General features: G+C 39.4%; 1 protein-coding gene across 2 annotated transcripts in view; it reads left to right on the top strand.

Moving 5' to 3' along the window:
• The window catches only part of LOC127413133 (vascular endothelial growth factor A-like), a 36,804-nt gene that overhangs the window by 2,069 nt on the left and 12,939 nt on the right, over positions 1 to 21,796 (top strand). For both annotated transcript variants that reach the window (XR_007892547.1, XM_051650019.1), the window contains exons 2-7: positions 5,443 to 5,485; positions 7,280 to 7,476; positions 10,436 to 10,509; positions 15,672 to 15,704; positions 18,918 to 19,001; positions 20,205 to 20,408. Coding sequence is in view for 1 of the 2 variants with exons in the window: in XM_051650019.1 (XP_051505979.1) it covers positions 5,443 to 5,485; positions 7,280 to 7,476; positions 10,436 to 10,509; positions 15,672 to 15,704; positions 18,918 to 19,001; positions 20,205 to 20,408 (635 nt within the window). In the remaining variant the exon portion in view is untranslated. The remainder of the gene's footprint in view (positions 1 to 5,442; positions 5,486 to 7,279; positions 7,477 to 10,435; positions 10,510 to 15,671; positions 15,705 to 18,917; positions 19,002 to 20,204; positions 20,409 to 21,796) is intronic.

Here is a 21,796-nt window from a genome sequence, read left to right on the forward strand (position 1 = left end):
TCCAGAGCAGAGCAGTATGTGGCCGGTGTACGTGTGACCGGAGCTGTGCTTTATGGATGCATATCAAAAGTCTTCGTAATGATGCTGCCCTCATCATTTGTCCTGTTGTGTTTAGTCGAAACCTCATTGATTTATTTTAGACCGCGTTGCATTTGGCAATGATCATGGTTCTTGGATGTGATCTATATTAATGATAATCATTTGAATAATTCATTATTGAATATGTCATCAATGATGATGCTGTGAAATGTAAACATTCTGAATGTTGCATCCCACTGCTGAAAACCTTGCTGCCAGTGTTAGTGCGTCCCAAACGCATGGTAAGGAATGGCATGACTTTCAGCAGTCTTAACCCTGTGACCTTTTAGGACTTTCTCTCACACACTCTCAGACATGCACCCACACTAACACTTTCACTCACATACCTTAGTGCAGGGGTTGTGAACCTTCTCCAACCCATCGTTTTTAAATGATGGTTTTATGCTCTATAGAATCAACCAAATTTGAAATAAGTTGCAGTTTATTTCAACTACACATATTAAATAAAGTTATAGAACAAAAACACATTTAGAAATGCATTCGGAACTATATAGAATATGTACGTATGTGTGTGTGTGTGTGTGTGTGTGTGTATGTATATATATATATATATATATATATATATATATATATATATATATATATATATATATATATATAGTTTTTTTAACTCTTATCAGTCCACAGACCCCCTGCACAGTGGCAGTCCTGACTCACATGGTGCTCTAGACCAGATCAGAAATGATTCACTTAAAGGAATAGTTCAACCATAAATGAAAATTCTCTCATCATTTACTCACCCTTATGCCATCTCAAACTTGTATGGCTTTCTTTCTTCTGCTGAATGCAATCAAAGGTTTTTTGAATGAGGTATGATGTTAATATATCCATACAACATTCCCACCAGAAGCATGTGGTTGACTAATGAGTGGTGCCTTGTTGTACCAAAACAAAAAGGCACCAAATCACTTTCCCGGACTTTCGGTTTCACTGTACCTCGTTGGTGGAGTGACCTTCCCAACTCCATCTGTGAAGCAGACTCACTCTGTCTTTTTTGTTTTGTTTTGGATTTTCTCTCTTTTCTCCCCAATTTGGTATGCCCAGTTCCCAATGTGCTCTAGGTCCTCGTGGTGGCGTAGTGACTCGTCTCAATCTGGGTGGTGGAGGACAAATCTCAGTTGCCTCTGCATCTGAGACAGTCAATCCACGCATCTTATCGCGTGGCTTGTTGAGCGCGTTACCGCGGAGACCTAGCGTGTGTGGAGGCTTCACGCTATTCTCCACGGCATCCACGCACAACTCACCACACGCCCCACCGAGAGCGAGAACCACATTATAGTGACCATGAGGAGGTTAACCCAAAGTGACTCTACCCACCTTAGCAACCGGGCCAATTGGTTGCTTAGGAAGCCTGACTGGAGTCACTCAGCACGCCCTGGATTCGAACTCGTGACTCCAGGGGTGATAGTCAACATCTTTACTTGCTGAGCTACCCAGGCCCCTGACTCACTCTCTGTATTAAAAAAAAAAAAAAAAGGCTAAAAATACATCTTTTCCATTAGCACTTGACCATGCACTCATAAAAAAATGGGTATTCGTTGCACTCTAATCTGTCTTGGATACTACTATTATGATGCTAGTGAAACTTTGCAATGCAGCACTTTACGTACTGCTGTCCCCTTAAGATGAATCGCTTATGATGTATTATTCCTCTTTTTTGTAAGTCGCTTTGGATAAAAGCATCTGCCAAATGAAAAAATGTAAATGTAAATACAATGCAAATAAATGGGTCCAAACATTCAAGCTCCAAAAAGGAAATAAAGGCTGCATAAAGGTAATCCATAAGATTCATGTGGTTTAATCCATGTCTTCTGAAGTGATATGATCAGTTTTGGGTGAAAAACAGTCCAAAATGTAACTAATTTTTCACTATAAATCTGCACTCTCCTTGGCGTGATCATGGTTTGAAGCGTGTACAGGGCATGTACATGGGGAGAGCTGCCTTTATGTTCTTTTTGGAGCTCAGAAGTGTTGGACCCTATTGAATTGCATTGCATGAACATCACCTCATATCTCCAAAATACACTGACTGAGCACTTTATTAGGAACACTATGGTCCTAATAAAGTGCCTGATGTGGTCTTCAATTGTTGTAGCCCATCCGCCTCAAGGTTCGGCATGTACATTCTGAGATGTTATTCTGCTCACTACAATTGTACAGAGTGATTATCTGAGTTACCGTAGCCGTTCTCTGTTGACCTCTCTCATCAACAAGGTGTTTCTGTCTGCAGAACCGCCGCTCACTGGATGTTTATTGTTTCTGGCATCATTCAGAGTAAACTCTAGAGACTGTTGTGTGTGAAAATCCCAGGAGATCAGCAGTTACACAAATACTCAAACCAGCCCATCATGCCACAGTTGAAATCACTGAGATCAAATTTTTTTCCCCATTCTGATGGTTGATGTGAACATTAACTGAAGCTCCTGACCCATATCTGCATGCTTTTATGCATTGCACTAATGCTACATGATTGGCTGATTAGATAATCGCATAAATAAGTAGATATGCAGGTATACCTAATAAAGTGCTCAGTGAGTGTATCTTTTAATGAGAGAATATCATTTTTTAATGAACTATTTCTATAAATGTTCCCGTGAGAGAGAGGATGGTTTAGGGAACCACGTTTGATTAATGTTTCGTTGTGCTTGTCTGCTGCGTGACAAAAAAAGCAATGTAGTGCTTTGTCATGTTACACCATTACTCGTTGGAAAAGGTTGCTTGGAAAAGTTACATGATTGTGGAAATAGTTGAACTACTGTGACATTACTGTATAATGTAATTAAGTTAGCAGCTAGTTAGTTTCCAACACTGATCAGTGAACCACTGCACCAGTGAACACTGCCGCCCTAAGTGACTGCCTTCTTTGCCTTTGTCAAGATCCGCCACTATCCCTGCATTGCCTTCATGGACCCCCAGGGGGTGAGTGGTTGAAAACTCTGACATTAGTGATACTGAAGTTGCTATCTCTAGGTGGGGAACATGAAGATCATATCTTGTGTTTACAGTTCAACATTTAGCTCAGTTCAGACGTATAGCACTATGACAATTTGACACCTGCTGTTTAGATTGAAAATCTCAGTTCTGAACACTTGAATCCATTGACAGACGGCAAACTAATGCCCAGGCTGCAGGTGGAGGGGGATTGTAGGAGAGCAGGGCAGCTGAGCTCATGATTGGTGCTCCAGCTCAAGGGCTCTTAGAAAGAGAGGGCTGACGCAGCCAAATCCAACCAACTGCCACTGCAAAAATGCTGGCAACGATGAGATTTTGTGTGTGTGTTTCAGAGAAAGAAAGTGAATATTAGTGTGTGTACCAGTCCTCCTTGCCAACTCTGACCCTGGCTGCTGTATTTCACAATGACACAAAGTCAGGAGGTAGATGAATTGACTGACTCAGCCTTCATATTTCAACACAGACACCTCCCCACAAATACTGTTACAAACTCATGTTAAAAGGATAGTTTACCCAAAAATAAAAATCCTGTCATCATTGACTTGTCTTTATGTTGTTCCAAACCCCTATGACTTTCTTTCTTCTGCGGAACACAAAAGGAAAGTTGAGCAGAATCTTCAAAGTGCTCTTTTTACCATACAATGAAAGTGAATGGTAACCAGGGGCTTCCAAGCTCTAAAATGGTCCACAAAGCACCATATGACTTGCACTATATCCCAAGTCAACTAAGGCTATCTGTGTGAGGAACAGACCAAAACTGAAGGCGTTATTTTCTGAAAACATCCCCTCTGCCCTAACCCTCAAATCTCAGTATGCAAAGTTTTTCAATTTCAGGTTCTGTCACACAGGGCTATCATAGGGCTTCAGAAGACTTATGATGTACGAGTCATTTATAATACTTTTATGGTATTTCTATGGTGCTTTTTGTCCTTTCTGGAGCTTGATAGCCCCTGGTCACCATCCACTTTCATTGCATGGCAAAGAGCAGCATGAACATTGTGCTAAATATCTCCTTTTGTGTTCCACGAGGGTTTTGGAACAACCTGATCTCACAGAAAAACGTAACTATAGCAAAGTTATTTGTATGTAGCTTGTTGTATTGTGGAAATAAATACTAGGGATGCCATAACAACAATGACTTTTATTCAGTTTCAAACAAATCATGAATAAAATGACGGATTATCAGTTCATAAACACTTTCTTTTTGTCCTGTTCCTCACACAGTGCTGTCTTATGACATCTATTCACTTTTACTATAGTGCATGTATTGTAAGGCAATACATTTATTTAATGTTTGTTTTCCATAACCAACTACATTTACAAGCTTGTTCGATTGTGATCAATTTGCACGGTAACTCAACTGAAAGAACGTTGCACTTGCGATGTAAAGGACTGTTGTACGAGTCCTGAAGAGCATGCGAGTCGACACGTGAACTGAAAGTGTCATAAAAGCGCCTCAAAATTAAGTGGCTGCTTCAGAAATTGTGTTTTTCATCTCATATTTGCTTTTTATGACACTATCGGTAAGGTTTAGGTTTAAGGTTTAGAGTAGGGAGGTCGGTTTTGTTTATTTAAAACTCAATAGAGCATTAACCTTAAAAAACATAATCTGTTTGGGAGAAAATGTAACTCGCTTTTGGCGACACTCAGTGGACATTTCATCTTGGAACTGCCGCGATACATGTAATGAACCACATAATGTCATTTTGCAAAAATGTTGCCACAGCCATGTAACTGTCATGAGATCAGGCTGGTTTTGAACCACATGAGGTTGACTAAATAATGACAGTTTCCATTTGAACTATCCCTTTAAGCCCTATACCATGCAACACACCTTCACTTTTCCTGATTAATGTTGTGTTTAATTAGATTAAACCTTTATTTATTGCTTTGATGTCAGTGTGCTGAAGTGTTGCAGAATAAATGCACTAACAAACTCATTTACACAGCATGTGTTTGTGTGTGGTTTGTTAGACTATAAGTTGAATGTACAGGCCTATATCAGTCTGAGATCAACTATAATGCAATTGTCACACACAGTGTGAGGTACAGCAGTACAAAGCCATATGTGTGTGTATATGTGTGTGTGTTATTTGTGATGTAGAGCAAAGTCTGCTCTCTTCCTCAGAAATGACCTTGTTCCAGAGTTGCGACCCGCTGTATAGAGTTGCGTGTTTGTATAAATGTGTGCTAATTTCCACCTTTATCCTGCTCTGGCACAAATACATAGTCAGCTGATTCAGAAAAGCATTATTCATTCTTTCAGCATTGTGTTCTAAGGACACTGGAGTCAGCTCTTCATTTGACATTCAGAGAACCAAATAAGCAGTTGTGTTATTGTACCCTCTGTATATTGTGTTTGACACTGTGTCTGTGTGTTCTTTCCTTTAGTCAGAACACTGGAAGCCGACAGAGAGCCACAGTTCTGGAGAAGGTATTGAGACACACATTCTTTATCATTCTCATTCTGTTATACAGGTCATAGTTACAGTATGTGTGTGTTTTTTGTAAGGTGTACACTGTTTTGGTACTGTAAGCATCAAGAGGGACACCTAAGGACATTTTAAATGGATAAAACAGATTTTTCAGGTCCTGAATGCTAATTGGTCAATACAGCATTCCATACAAACACATGTTCATCTAGCTACTGTGTACTGTATATCCCTGCATAGAGGCCAACTATTATTTTAGTTTACATGTCAGGGGCTATATATCTTCATGCAGAAGGGTGGCACTTGGTTAATAAAGCATACATTTTTTAATGTTTTGATGAAAATTTGTTCTCAATATTTTATTATGTACAAAATGTTATCAAATATACTTCCTGACATTACTGTTCAAATGGAAGAACCACCCAGGGTTTATGTTAGTTGGCAAACCTAAAAAGAAAACCGGGCCCTACTTTATATTAGGTGTCTTCAACTACTGTGTACTTAAAGGGATAGTTCACCCAAAAATGAAAATTCTCTCATCATTTACTCACCCTCATGCAGTCCCACATGTGTATGACTTTCTTTCTTCTGCTGAAGACATACTAAGATTTTTAGAAGAATATCTCGGCTCTGTAGGTCCATACAATGCAAGTGAATGGTGGCCAGAAATGTGAAGCTCCAAAAAGCACATAAATGCAGCATAAAAGTAATCCATAAGACTCCAGTGATTAAATCTGTCTTCAAAAGCGATATGATAGGTGTGGGTGAAAAACACATCAATATTTAAGTCCTTTTTTTACCATAAATTCTCCTCCCTTCCCAGTAGGTGGCAATATGTACGAAGAATACGAATCGCCAAAAACAAATGTGAATGTGAAAGTGGAGATTTATATTTAAAAAAGACTTAAATATTGATTTGTTTCTCAACCACACCTATCATATCACTTCTGAAGACATGAATTGAATCACTGGAGTCATATGGATTACTTTTATGCTGCCTTTATGTGCTTTTTGGACCTTCAAAGTTTTGGTCACCATTCACTTGCATTGTATGGACATTCAGAGCTGAAATATTCTTCTAAAAATCTTCGTCTGTGTTCATCAGAAGAAAGAAAGTCATACACATCTGGGATTGCATGAGGGTGAATAAATGATGAGAGAATTTTAAATTTTGGGTGAACTATCCCTTAAAGGTACATAGTTAGAAAACAGACAGGTGCGCTGAACAGATGTAGGGGGATAGCATGTTTTAGTTCTAGAAAGCATTTCATTGGCCAAGGTTTCTGAACCTCTATGTGATGAGGTTTTGCTGCGTCTTTTTAGCCGGAGGAGAGAGACTACAGATTTTAAAGGCTAATATCTTCTGAAAACGAACTTTGTCAATTTTTAGAAGTGTACTATAATATAGATCTCCTTAAAGCTAATAGATATGGACTAAAACCAGCAAAACTTTAATTTTGATTTCACAGGGTCTTTAAGATCTGATACTTTTTTCTTCTAAGTGACCTTAGTCAGGGTAGATGGAATTTTTAATTTTAGATGAATGAAAACAATGCTGCAAAGGATAAATGTTAAGTACATTCAGTAGGTTCTACTTTCCCAGGAACTTATGTCATTTCTAATTTTCATAACAAAGTTTTTTCCTTGTCTTCTGGAAAATTGTGGAAAGATACCCTTACTAAGGTCCATTAATTGGAACCTTTTATTTTTAAGAGTGCTTGGTTTTCTTGCCTGGCAGTTTGTTTTTCTCCATCTTATTTATTTCCTCATTCTCTCTCTCTCTCTCTGTCTGTCAGTGGTGAGGTGGCTGGATGTGTATCAGAGAAGTGGGTGTCACCCCAGAGAGACGCTGGTGGAAGTTTGGCGGGAGTTTCCGTGGGAGACGCATCACCTCTACCTGCCATCATGTGTAACACTGCGCCGCTGTGGAGGCTGCTGCTCTGACGAGGCACTGGAGTGTGTGCCATCACAGACACACACAATTGTCATGGAGGTACACACACACACATCCATTATCACACTTTGGTAACACCTTACATCAGTGTTCTCTTAGTTAAGGGTTTATTACATTGTTCATTAATGACTAATAATTCATTTACAAATGCATTATAAATTATTGATGTGCAGTTATACATGCATAAGGTTGACTTTCTTGCAATACCTGGAAAATAATGAGCACTTTTACCTCACATGTTATAAATGCTTAATAACATTTATTCATCATTAGTGTCCCTATTAAAATGTAAACCAAAAATGAAAATTCTCTCATTTACTCACCCTCATGCCATCACAGATGTGTATGACTTTCTTTCTTCTTATGAATACAAATGAAGATTTTAAAGAATATCTCAGCTCTGTAGATCATACAATGCAATTGAATGGTGACCAAAACTCTGAAGCTAAAAAAAAGCATTTAAAGGCAGCATAAAAGTAAAGTAGTTTAATCCATGTCTTCTGAAGCGATATGATAGGTGTGGGTGTGAAACAGATCAATATTTAAGTCATTTTTTTTTACTATTAATTGTCCTCCCTGCCCAGTAGGTGGCGATATGCACGAAGATTGTGCATCGCCAAAAACAAAAGAAGAAGAATGTGAAAGTGAAGATTTATAGTAAAAATATAGTAGTATCTATTTCTTACCCACACCTATCATATCGCTTTTAAAAATATGGATTTAACCACTGGGGTCATATGGATTACTTTTATGCTAGTGGTCATTGAAGCTGCCAGTTTAGGACCTGTGAGGAGTCTATTTCTCAAACTAGAGAATTAGACTATTCTAATAATAAGAAACAGTTCTTGAGTGCACACAGTAACCATGGATGCATAAAACATGGATAGACCAACAAACAAAATTTGTAATCACATATGTTACATCATATTCACATACACAACATGACCCTACTTACCCAAACTGCCCAACACATACACCAATGAGCTAAAACAGTATGACCACTCACAGGAGAATCTAATAACGTTGATCATCTCCTAACAAGGCCACATGTCAAGGTCTGGGTAGATTAGATGGTAAGTGAACAATCAGTTCTCATGTCAATCTGTTGAATGCAGGATAAATGGGCAGGAGTAAAGACCTGAGCAACTTTGACAAGGGCCAAATTGTCCAGACGACTGGGTCAAAGCATCTCTGAAATGGCAAGGCTTGCTCCCGGTCAGCAGTGGTGAGTACCTACCGATAGTGGTCCGAGGTGGGACAAACCACAAACTGGCAACAGGGTGTTGGGCGCCTAAGTCTCATTGATGCGTAAGGGCAACGAAGGCTATCTCATCTGATCCGAACTAACAGAAGGCCTACTGTGGCACAAGTCACATAGAATTTGTAATGATGGTTACGGGAGGAATGTCACAACACACAGTGCATTGCACCCTGTTGCGTGTGGGGCTGTGTAGCCGCAGACCGTTCAGAGTGCCCATGATGACCCCTGTCCACCATCGAAAGTGCCTACAATGGGCACGCGAGAGTCAGAACTGGACCTTGGAGAAGTGGAAGAAGGTCGCCTGGTCCGATGAGTCCCGTTTATTTTTTTTATTTATTTTTTTTGTGTTTTTTTTTTGTGCGCCATTTACCTGGGGAAGTGATGGCACCAGGATGCACTGTGGGAAAACAACAAGCTGGTGGAGTGAGTGTGATGCTCTGGGCAACATTGTACTGGGAAACCCTGGGTCCAGCCATTCATGTGGACGTCAATTTGACACGTGCCACCTACTTAAACATCGTTACAGACCAGGTACACCCCTTCATGGCAATGGTATTCCTTGATGGCAGTGGCCTCTTTCAGCAGGATAATGTGCCCTGCCACACTGCACACATTGTTCGGGAATGGTTTGAGGAACATGATGAAGAGTTCAAGGTGTTGCCCTGGCCTTCAGATTCCCCAGATCTCTTCAAATTCCCCAGATCTCAATCTGATTGAGCATCTGTGGGATGTGCTGGACCAACAAGTCCGATCTACAGTGGCTCCACCTCGCAGCTTACAGGACTTGAAGGAACTGCTGCTAATGTCTTGGTGCCAGATACCACAGGACACATTCAGGGTTCTTTTAGAGTCCATGCCTCGGATGGTCAGCCTTGTTTTGCCAGCACACAGAGGACCAGCAGCACATTAGGCAGGTGGTCATAATGTTTTGGATCATCAGTGTATACAGGATACCAACCTTTCACACACACACACACACACACACACACACACGTTGCATACACTTATCTTGGAGTATGCAATACTCAATATTGACATACCCTACAGATATATAACATTTATTACATGGTTCACTAGAAAACTTGCTGCTGAAAACTACCTTTATATTCATATATAGCCATGTCTCTTGTATCACTCCACAATCACTTTGATCTCACATAATAAAATAATTAAAAATTCAAGTCAGTATTTCATGCCCAAGATTGCTCTGCTTTGTGACAGGGTCCCCGGTCACCCTATCAGGGTTTATTTTGTGATAGTGATTGGCTGACTGTACATTATCCCTTACTAATATGCTCTGTCTCACTTGCGATCATGTATCTCATTGCTATAGTTTAAACATGTGTTCCTCTTCGTTAGTTTGAAGTATCTGCTCACTTACATACAGCAATAATAACACATTTTATGGATCAAACGCCCCCAATACACAATGAACACCCCATACCAACCTCATGGCTCAGTATAGTGGAAAAAACAGCTAATAAGACACACACACACACACACACACACACACACACACACAGTGTGAGTTAGTCATACATATTCAGAGTGGGCGGTTGGAGTTTAAGTAATGGATCAGGCTGGATCCTGGTCACGTACTGTATAGAGAGATTAAGGATAAAAGATGGAGTCATTACTATGCGGAACAGATTGTGCATCTGTGTGTGTGTGTGTGTGTGTGTGTGTGAACATGTCTGTCTGAACGCTGACTCCTGACCACTGTGTTAAATTCTACAGCTTATGAGGACCTCATATATGAAGCATGAACTTGTACAGCTGCCTTTCACAGAACACAACCAGTGTGAGTGCAGGTGAGACACACACACACACACACACACACAAGTTTACCTATTTAATGAAAACCATAGACATACATTGTTTTCTTTTAGAGGTAATTATAATGACTACAGACTAACCCTAAAGCCCAAAGTATAATTCAGTTTGTACACACATGATAGCTACTGCATACTGTCATATGCTATATCCTTTCAAAGTATACGCCATTTGACCATGTGCACATTGCACGAGCAACTTCTGTAACATGGGTTCTGGTTCCACTGAAACCAGGTAGTAATCACGTAAACAGTGATGAACACAATTCAAAGGTTGCATTATCGCTCTAAAGTTACATTTTTACTACACTGACAATAAGTTTAGGGTTGGGGTTTGGGCTAGGGTTAATAAAATATGCATTCCTATTGACTTTATTACATAATTTACAACTAAAAATACTTGCTTTTGGACATTTCACCAGAAAATGGTCAGTCATACTTCAAAATTCGGCCACTGGAAGCAGTGGTTAAAATTTTGGTAAGCAGAGACTTCCACAGCAGTACTTTCAAACTCCTGTTGCCAATTTCACAGTGTGATCAGTCTGCTTGCATTCAAAAACAACTAGACTGAGCACAACTGAATGAACGAGAATGCAGGGGTCTCAAAATACATTTTTAACAGTTGGGCAATTTTAACTATTTTTAACTAAGGCAAAACACAAATAGTGACACTGGTCTGACACGGCAATTCTAAGTAGCGCAGATAAAATGCAAAAACACGTCCAACATCCAACATTCAGGCCAGTGGTAAGCTTATGTTCAGTGATGTGGAAATAAGCAATGTAATTGACTTCTAAAGCCACTTTATAAAATGTCTTTTCAATACTTTATGCCTCTGCCACACTAACGTCATGTGTCATTGAATTCAAACTGAAGAGGTAGAAAGTTCTGATTGTGAAATTATTGTGTGCTTATCGAAATTTGAATCACTGCTACCAGTAGCCAATGCTGGAAGTGTTGCTGAAGTGAAATGTCCACAGGGTGGCGCCAAAAGTGAGTTACAGTCAACAGGAGTGCATATTTTATTAACTGTACTCGCTAACCCAACCCCCAACCCTAAGCCTAACCGTCAGTGGAGCAAAATACATTTTTGAGCAAAAATGCAACCTTCAAATCACGCTCATCATTATTTATGTGAACACGATTATTTCCTGGTACCCATGGGAGCACAACACGTGTCTAAGAGGTTGCTCGCGTAACATGCTATCGGTAGCGCCACAGGGAAAAGTGAACATGTTTCAACTGATGCAAAAATGTCTCATGGGGGATGGCACTTCTCAGAAATTCAGCAGAATGGGGTCGATTTTAGGGTATATTCAGGGTACAACGTTTGGAAGCAGAATGTCGATTTCCTGTGTGATCATGTTGTTGAATTATCTATATTTTGTGGCTTTTCCCAGCAAATATAGACATATTCTACTGATACAATCATTTTTGTCTTTATTTGAATTAATTTGATTAATTAATCAGCATATTATGTATTCAATTATTTTAAAAAATATTAGAGAACCCAACTTTATTTATAAAACAATTTTATCTTTGAGGACGTTCCTGGATGACTCTGGAGAGATTTTGTCAGATTTAGCTAACTTTTGGAGTAAATTTTGTCCTCCAAAGTATAGCTGAGTAAACACACACATACCTATCCCAAGACTATCTAATTTCAGATCCCCCTCCAACACACACACTTGCACTTCTACCCTGTTTGTCAGTTGGAGAATGACCCCATCTCCCCACAGCGTACTTCCTGTGCGCAGTCACAGAAATGCGTTCCACTAAAATCCCTCTTCCACTGGCACGCAGCCGAGCTGTCAATATCAGCTCTTTATCAGGTCATTGTAAGGTTCTCCTCAAAAGCCCTTTCAGAGGTTGTGTGGTTCGGATTAAGACCAAGGGTGGAGCCGAGTGGAGCGTAAGAGCTTTTACATGCGCTTGTCTCTCTATCCTCGCTTTGTAACACTGATCTGCACCAAACACACTTCAACTCACCACAGCAAACACACCGTTTACTTAAACACCCACGCTGACTGCACAGGCAACCTGCCCACATTATTATCTGTTTACCTGCGTCCCATCAAATCATTCCGCTAATGCTCACTGTGCACATTATAATGCGATAAAACCTTTAACTTATAATGTTTACACTCTTACATGCTGAAACTATTATCTTACTCTCATGTAAGTCTGCAGTGTAATAAACAGCAATTTATCTTCTTTCGGCCATGTCACATTTATAAGCTTTTATAAGGAACTACACTTTTACATTATAAAGAATATGTGATTTTGTTGCCCGTTGTGCTCAACATGATCACACAGGAAATCAACATGTTGCTTTCTGAAATGGATCCCATTCTGCCAAATTACTGACAAGCACCTTCCCCCGTCAGATATTTTTGCATCAATTCAAACTTTTCTCTCTGGTGCTACTGATCTCTGAGACACAGGTTCTGATTCCACGGACACCAGGAAGTAATCTCGTTCATGTAAGCAATGGTGAGATTGATTCAAAGTTGCATTTTCACTCTTAAGTTACATTTTTACTACACTGATGATTAGCTTTAGGGTTTCGGTTAGGGGGTAGAGTTAATAAAATATGCATTCCTGTTGACTTTATAACATCATTTACAACTAAAAATACAACTCGCTTTTGGTGCCCCTTTGTGGACATTTCACCTCAACTGCATTTCCAGCTTAGACCACTGGGGGCAGTGGTTTTCATTTTGGTAAACACAGACGGATTTTAGCAGCAAAGATTTCAACCTACTGTGATCAAGGCAATGCTACTGTATATGGTCGTTAAAGTGTTCAAATTGGTCTTTAGCGTATTGCTACTGTATGTGGTTACTAGGGTATTCTGGGTGATTGCATGTGTGTTGCTAGGTGGTTGTTTACTGGCCCAAGTAAAAAAAAATCTCTATGATATATTGGTCCCTATATATAGCTTGTGACCCTCCTATAATGTAAGTCTATGATAATGTTTTGCCCATGTTATTGTCTGGCAGGTGAAAATAAAATAAGTAATGTGCCCAATGGGTGTAATATTTAAGCAAAAGGTCATGATGTATATTGTGGTTATTGGATAGTTATTTTTTCTGAAATGCATATTCGACAGTTTAATTAAATGTTATTAGCAAAATGGTGTCTAATCAAATTAAAACTTTAATCAAATGATGACAAAATTATTAAGTTATTTTTTTCAGCATTATTTTTTATCAAATGAAGCTTTTTTTACAAGATCCTCACAGCACAATCTGAAAAAAACACTGAAGATATTTTTGTCAAATTAAGTGCTAAAATATGTCAAATAGGTCAGTGACATTCCTAGTTTTATAGCTAATGCCATTTTTATGACTGGATTCAGTGATTACGTCCCAAAAACCTTGTTAGCAACACAGTCAAAGAGTTTTACTATACTGAAATATTTTCCATGACAAATGATTCTTTTCCAGGACGCGTGGGAGCCCTGTTTATACTTAAGGGTAGTGGTCGACCGATGTTTTTTAATGGCCGATGCCTATGCGATATCCAGAGAGCAGGGTGGCCGATAGGCCGATACAATGACGATATATCACACAATTTAAGATAGTAAATAACAAACTATATATAAATAAATAAAATATATATAAACTCTTCTTTAGCACTATATTTACTCAATTTCACACAAAACGAAAAAATTATATTGTATTTTAAATGGTAGATATAGTAGTTTCTTCATATTTCTGTTTAGTCATCAAATTTTTGTAATTTATTTGCACATGAAGAAATTGTTAATATATTAGGAAGAAGGAAATAACAGTACACATAGTAGTCCAGCAACCATGGATGGCATGTCCACGTTATCAATCACATTTACTGAAGAAATACCGAATCAACCCAATTGTACATACAGTGCATAGTGAATAAAACATTTACTTCTAGCACACCTGAAGCACTTTTACTTTGGGCTGCATCCGAAAACATAGACAGCTGACTTGCTACCTTGCTGTTTAATCAGTTAATGGCTTAACTGACAGCTGTTTTGAATGAATGGAACTCTTAAGGAAATTGGTCTCCGAACAATTTGAAAAGCATCTAATTTTCATCCTACTTCTGTATACATCCTCCAGAGGCAGCATTTTCCTAGTTTCGGACGCAGCCTTGAAGTTGCACTCATGCGCTCGTGCGGATCTCCTGACAGTTTAAACGGCCTGGATCACCTGTTTGGATTGACACGGAGTGACGTCATGATTTGTGAATCAGAGGAACTTTCAGTTCTGATCCTGAAGTTTTTTTTATTGTGGCTGATGTAATACACTCTTCAGAGGAAGATATTAGATGAGCGCTCGATGGAAAGAAAATTTTGGATTTTCGTGAGGTTCGTGAATTACATCAGTTTAAACGAGATATCTGCATATTTGCAGATGGTATATTATAGAAGTTTTATTGATATTTGCCTTTTATCATCAGAAAAGAAAGTTAAAGGTGACAGGGAACTGTTGAGGAGAGGCTGATAGAATACGTGCTTCAGAGGTAAATAAATGAGCGTTCCACAGGATGCTGGATCTGCTGAAGTTGTGTGAGGTTGGTTTATTACATCTGTTTAAATGAGATATGTGCATATTAGCAGACGGTATATATGATACTATTTTCATTGATATTTGCCTTTTTATCATTAGACAAGACAGTTAAATGTTACAGGGAACTGTTGAGGAGATGAATGAAACAGGCGAGCGCTTTAACAATATGAGCTCAAACGTGTCTGCTGCGGCTCTGATATGCAGACCGTTTAAATTACACTGTGTTGCACACTGGTCTATTATTGTAGTAACACGATGGCACTTAACAACAAAACAAACTGTGACTGGTCGTTTACATGTCTTAGTCGCTTCACATGTAATTAGGCGAATCTTGCAAATGGGAAAATTTATCGGCCGATGCCAATAATGAAAAAATGTCAGAATATTGGCCGATTTATTGGCCTCGGTGATATATCAGTCGATCACTACTTAAGGGTTTGTTCAAACCTCTGGCCCTAAGTTTGAGCAATAATAATAGTGATACCTGCCTTGGAAGAACCACTAATATATGCTTCGATAGTAACTAATCTTTCTTTGATTGTAAATTTAATTGTAATTACTACTTACTTTCTGTTTTCCCTACAGGCTAAAAGCAAATCTTCGTGCAGAACCAACCAGGTAACGTATGAGTGTTTGTGTGTGTGTCAGTGAGAAGGATAAAGGTTCATTGATCAGTGTAAGGTGGCTACAGTGTGAACTGCATTTGCCCGCTCTTCCCTTTGACCCACTGAGCACAAACACACGCACATGCATACACACACACACACACACATTAATGGTTGTGTGCTTAATTGTGTGTGAAAGGTGGAAGTGTTAGTTCAGTGTGTTCTGCTGTGATTACTTTGAGCATGATGTTAAAGAGAACAGCTAACGCTTTCTCCAAATGTCTTCATCTAAATCCGCCACAGGATACAAAAGCCAATTTTTACTCACATTTAGAGCTCGTTGAGTGCTAATATTGGACCCTGACTGTAGATGTATGTCTGAAATTGCGTGTAACTCTGAAAGACACAGATGATTGACTTGAATTATGGATTGCAGGGTTTCTCACAACCTTTAACCTGTTCAAGAGCTGGAAATATCTACATACATGCAATTCATGAATTCATAGGCCCAAGTGAAATATCCACCTGAAAGCACATGGTAAAATAGATAGCTAGGGTGTTGTGAGTGGTTGCCAGGGTGTTGCTATGTGGTTGCTATGTTGTTCTGAGTGGTTTTAAACTTGTTTCAATGTGGTTGCTGAGGTGTTCTGGGTGGGTGGTAGGGCATTGCGCCGTGGTTGCTAGGTTTTTGCTACTGGCGCAAATCAGAGCTCACTCCCAAGTCTATATAGTGTAAGTCTATGAATTTTTTCTCAAAATTGCAAGTTTGTTTGTTTACAAAATATAGGTTATACACTGAAGTTTAATACTTAGGGCAAGGTATTTGTTCAAATCCCTAAGTTTGAGCAAAAGGAATAGTGATGCTTTCCTTAGCATGCACCATACAGTAATTATTTACATTGACTAAAGTTATTTGTTTTACAAACACACTTGAACTCAAAGGTGTTCTATTGTGTGATTGAGCCTCATTACAGTGTTTATATAGCCTTCACTACACGCTAATTATTATTACTATTAACTAATAGGGTTTTATTAGAACTGTGATGAGAGCAGGTGGTAATTCATAAAAAAAAAATGCATTTATGTGGAATGTAAAGCTCACACTTCCCTTTATAGTGTGAAATCTCCTGCAATATTCAGTTTTTACATGTAGTTCTGCCCCCTCCTTGCCAGTAACAGAGTCAGGCTGCAACTGGTGTCTGTGCTACCTGTCACTCAACAAATTAAATCTGTTCAAAATTATGAGGAACAAAACTGTTACAGTTTCAGAAGAAAATGTTAGTGGTGCTTGCCTGTGCAAAACTCCCTGTGGTTGCCAGGTTGTTACTATGGGGTTGTTAAGGTATTGTGGGTGGTTTCCAGGGAGTTGATATGGGGTTGCTATTGTGTTGCGGCTGGTTGCCAGGGTGTTGCTATGGGGTTGCTAAGGTGTTGTGGGTGGTTTCCAGGGTGTTGCTGTGGGGTTGCTAGGATTTTTTCTTTGGTTGCTAGGGTGTTGTGTGTGGTTGTCACAGTGTTGCTATTGGGTTGTTAAGGTGTTCTCGTGGTTGCTAGAATGTTGTGGGTGGTTGCTATGGAGTCACTAGTGTGTTGTGGATGGTTGCTATGGGACTGTTAGTGTGTTGCTGTGGGGTTGCTAGGGTGTTCTTGTGGTTGCTAAGGTGTTCTGGGTGTTTGCCAGGGTGTTGCCATGGGGTTGCTTGGGTGTTTTTGTGGTTGCTAGGCTGTTGTAGGTTGTTGCCAAGATGAAGCTATGGGGTTGCTAGGGTGTTTTTGTGGTTGCTAGGCTGTTGTAGGTTGTTGCCAAGATGAAGCTATGGGGTCGCTAGTGTTTTCTTGTGGTTGCCAGGGAGTTGCTATGGGGCTGCTAGGGTGTTCTCATGGCTGCTAAGGTGTTGTGGGTTGTTGCCTGGGTGTTACTATGGGGTTGCTTTTGTGTTGTGGCTGGTTGCCAGGGTGTTGCTATGGGGTTGCTAAGATGTTGTGGGTAGTTTCCAGGGTTTTGCTATGGGGTTGCTAGGATTTTTTTTTTGGTTGCTAGGGTGTTGTGGGTGGTTGTCACAGTGTTGCTATTGGATTGTTGGGGTGTTCTCATGGTTGCTAGGGTGTTGTGCGTGGTTGCTATGGGGTCACTAGGGTGTTGCTGTGGGTTTGCTATGGTGTTCTTGTGGTTGCTAGGGAGTTGCTATGGTATCACTAGGGATGATCTCATGGATGCAAGGGTGTGGTGGGTGGTTGCCTGTGGGCTTGCTAGTTTGTTCTCGTGTTTGCCTGCCAAGGTGTAGTAATGTGGTTGCTAGGATGTTTTCGTAGTTGCTTGGGTGTTCTCGTGGTTGCTAGGGAGTTGTGGGTGGTTTGGGGTCACTTGGGTTTTCTCATGGTTGCCAGGGTGTTGCTATGGAATAGCATACCTTTTCTCAACAAGCCACATGATTTAGATGTCTCATTCAAGTCTGTAACACAAACGTTGTGAGACAAGTTACGTGACAAAGTTTAATAATTAGTTTCAAGAGTTTGTTCAAATACTTTGGCAAGCACCACTGACTAATGAATATTTTGACTAATTCAGTTGTATTTAGGAAAAAAAGATAATTTATTCCACATTAAGTAAGAGTGACTTCATGGTCTAAACAAAGATTTTAAGAGTGACAGGGAAGGTTTTAGAATTCCCAGGGAGTTCCCAGTCAAATTATGTATTATGTTTATGTATGAAGCTACCCAAAGAAAAGCCTGTGTTTGCAAGGTTTTAAAAAATGGTAGATCTGACTTCTTAGAGTCCCATTCAGTTACTTGGAGGTGTGTGTTTCTCTCTCTCTCTCTCTCTCTCTGTGTGTGTGTGTGTGTGTGTGTGTGTGTGTGTGTGTGTGTGTGTGTGTGTGTGTGTGTGTGTCCAGCTGGCCAACTGGAGTGTTAGTTGGCCTTGCAATGTTGGATGGGAGTCAGAACTAGAACCCTCCTTTGTTGGGAAACGGAACAGAACATTCATTTTATTGCTTAATTAGGCCACTGGCCCCTGAAGAGCTCCAGAGAGACAGAGGCGAAAAATTACAAGAATTAAGACAATTTCTCTGAATTAAATCTCTGAATAAAAAAAACTTAAACATTTTAAATAATACACTGGAAAAAAATAAAAATAAATGAAAAAAAAAAAGCCTGAATTGAAGTTATGGTCACCTAGAACTATACATTAATCATTTGTTCATATTTTTATATTTCAATATTTTAGGCAAGGTCCGCTGACAACAAGAAGAGGCAGAAAGCGACAAAGGGGGAAACCAAAGAGAAAGAAACACATGGGGAAAAAGCTGACGTATGTTTTTAGTTCTTTTATGTATTTATTACTCTTACAAAAAATGTTCAGTGGTGGTACCATGATACAGTGATGGTATCAGATGGTAATACCACAGTATTTTATTACATACCATGATACTGAATGATTACCATATTCTGTCTGTCAGTGCTGCTGCAGTATGGCACTTACATAAAGGAGTGATGTTGAAGAATATTTTCAGTTTGTATTGACCAGAAACTCATCCAAGGGATTCATGCACATTGTGGCTTTGAAATATGTTTTAATATTTAATAATATCGAATAAATAAAGGCAAAGTGAAGTTGAATATTAAAGCATGAAATACCATGCTTAAAGACTCTTTTCCTTCCACCAGAATGAATGAGTTTAACAGCTTCTCTCTTTCTGCTTCTACTTTCGCTTATCCGTCATTTGTATTTGGCAAGGGCAAGTGGAGGGCACTTCTTTAGGACCGTCTCTCCCTCCCTGCTATCCATCATTCACTCCTCCATGGATAGAGTCAGTGGCAGGTGTGAAATCAGGCATTTGCTTGCCAGAACGCCCCTCCCTTTCCTCAGCCTCCCCTCATCAGCTTCTTAAACCACTTCCACACAGACAAAGATTGAGTTTCTCCCTTAATTAACTCTCGCTATAGAGTTCTCTTCAGTTTTGGTTTAGTTAAGAAAGGGGAGAGACCAACCGGCCCCAGCAGAGACGTCACAAATGAGACATCAAAGAATTGCCGGCCACTGACACTATCCAGACAGTATCTGTGTTATCATCCTGAGAGAAGATCAGGGCTGGTTTATGCTCAGAATGCATTAGGAGGCTTTTTATATTAGCTACTGAATTAAATTTTACGTCAAATGTAGAGATGCAGGCTCAAGTCTGCTTTTGCAAAGTTAATGATTGGAAGGGCTGACGTGCTTTGTCCGTTGTCACAATTTTACATACAGTAATTCTCTTTAATCACTCTTTAATTTCTTACTATTTTTGGGTTCCTTGCCAAAGTTGCCTAAAAGCATGAAAAAAAGTATTTTAAAGCATGATTTCAAACACCGTTCATTTAAACTGCTCATTGAGGACTTCAAGGCATTACAGACATTATAGCTCATTTTCTGTCACAGCATCATTTCTGTAAAGCTGCTTTGAAACAATGTGTGTTGTGAATAGCACTATACAAATAAAAATGACGACTTATTTTTCCCGTTTCATGCCAACAGGACACCAGTGCCAACTACACCCCCTCCTCCTCCCCCTTCCACCCTACCACCAAGCTCCGCCCCTCCACCACCTACCAGTGAGGCGTGTCCGCCGTGCCCCGCCCGCAGGATGACATCACAGCCTCCCTCCTGTGAGTGCAGGTGCAGTTTGAGGGAGGTTAGCTGCACAAGGAGAGGCAAGACACTCAACCAGCACAGCTGCCGGTAAACACACACACACACAAACACACACACAAACACACAAAAACACACACACCAAACAACTTATGCAAATGCAGATCAACTTGCTAAAAATATCCCTTCAAACATAATGGCATGCCCTTGATGTGGTACTTTATTGCACAAGGAAGTGTTTCACCATCAGTGTCCTTGTGAACTTGTGGGTAGTTTGGGGTAGTTTTTTTTTTTTTTTTTAACCAAGATTTTAGCTCAAAATTGATCTATTAAAGGGATAGTTCACCCAAAAATCCAAATTCTCATCATTTGCTCACCCTCATGCCATCCCAGATGTGTGACTTTCTTTCTTCTACTGAAAACAAACAAAGACTTTTAGAAGAATATTTCAGCGCTGTAGGTCCTTTCAATGCAAGTGAATGGTGACAAGAACTTTGAAGCTCCAAAAAGTACATAAAGGCAGCATAAAAGTATTGTACACAATTTAAGTCCTTTTTTACTATAAATCTCCACTTTAACTTTCTTCTTCTTTTGTTTTTGGCGATTAGCATTCTTCGTACATAATGCCACCTACTGGGCAGGGAGGAGAATTTATGGTAAAAAAAAAAAGGACTTAAATATTGATCTGTTTCTCACCCACACCTATCCAAACACTTCTGAAGATATGAATTTAATCACTGGAGTCATATGGATTACTTTTATGCTGCCTTTATGTGCTTTTTGGACTTTAAAAGTTCTGGCCATGATTTACTTGCATTGTATGGACCAACAGAGCTGAGATATTCTTCTAAAAATCTTCGTTTGTGTTCTGCAGAAGAAAGAAAGTCACACATCTGGGATGGCATAAGGGTGAGTAAATGAAGAAAGAGTTTTCATTTTTGGGTGAACTATCCCTTTAACACAGAAATTATTTGTTTTTAGATGCTGCTAAAGTATAGCTACATGATGTAAACATTATAAATGTTAATAGGATTTTAGTGTGATACAATGAGAGATTTACCAAATTACAGTTTGATATGTTGTCATGACAACAAAGTTGTAAAATTGTATATAACTTTACACAGATATGGTTAGTAAGCGATTTTATCACACTGAAATCATGTTAACACACATATTGTTTATGTCTTGTGGCTATAATTTTGGTTAATTAACATAATTCCACAAATGCTGTCGATTGAACTATTGCACACATTAATTCCTTTTAAATGCCTGAAAATGTCTTATTTACTTCCTGCTGGGGTCCTGATTAGCCGTATTTTTAAGGATCCCAATCGATTGCCCATTTGGATAGAATTTTTTTTTTTTTGTCACTACACACACCTCAGTAAATGATGAAAAAAATGGAATATGTAAATTCATGATCCATGAACTCTGAAAATAGACCCCAATTAGAATATTCTGTATATAGATATACTGTA

The sequence above is a fragment of the Myxocyprinus asiaticus genome, chromosome 22, assembly GCF_019703515.2.
Source record: "Myxocyprinus asiaticus isolate MX2 ecotype Aquarium Trade chromosome 22, UBuf_Myxa_2, whole genome shotgun sequence".
NCBI lineage: Eukaryota > Metazoa > Chordata > Actinopteri > Cypriniformes > Catostomidae > Myxocyprinus > Myxocyprinus asiaticus.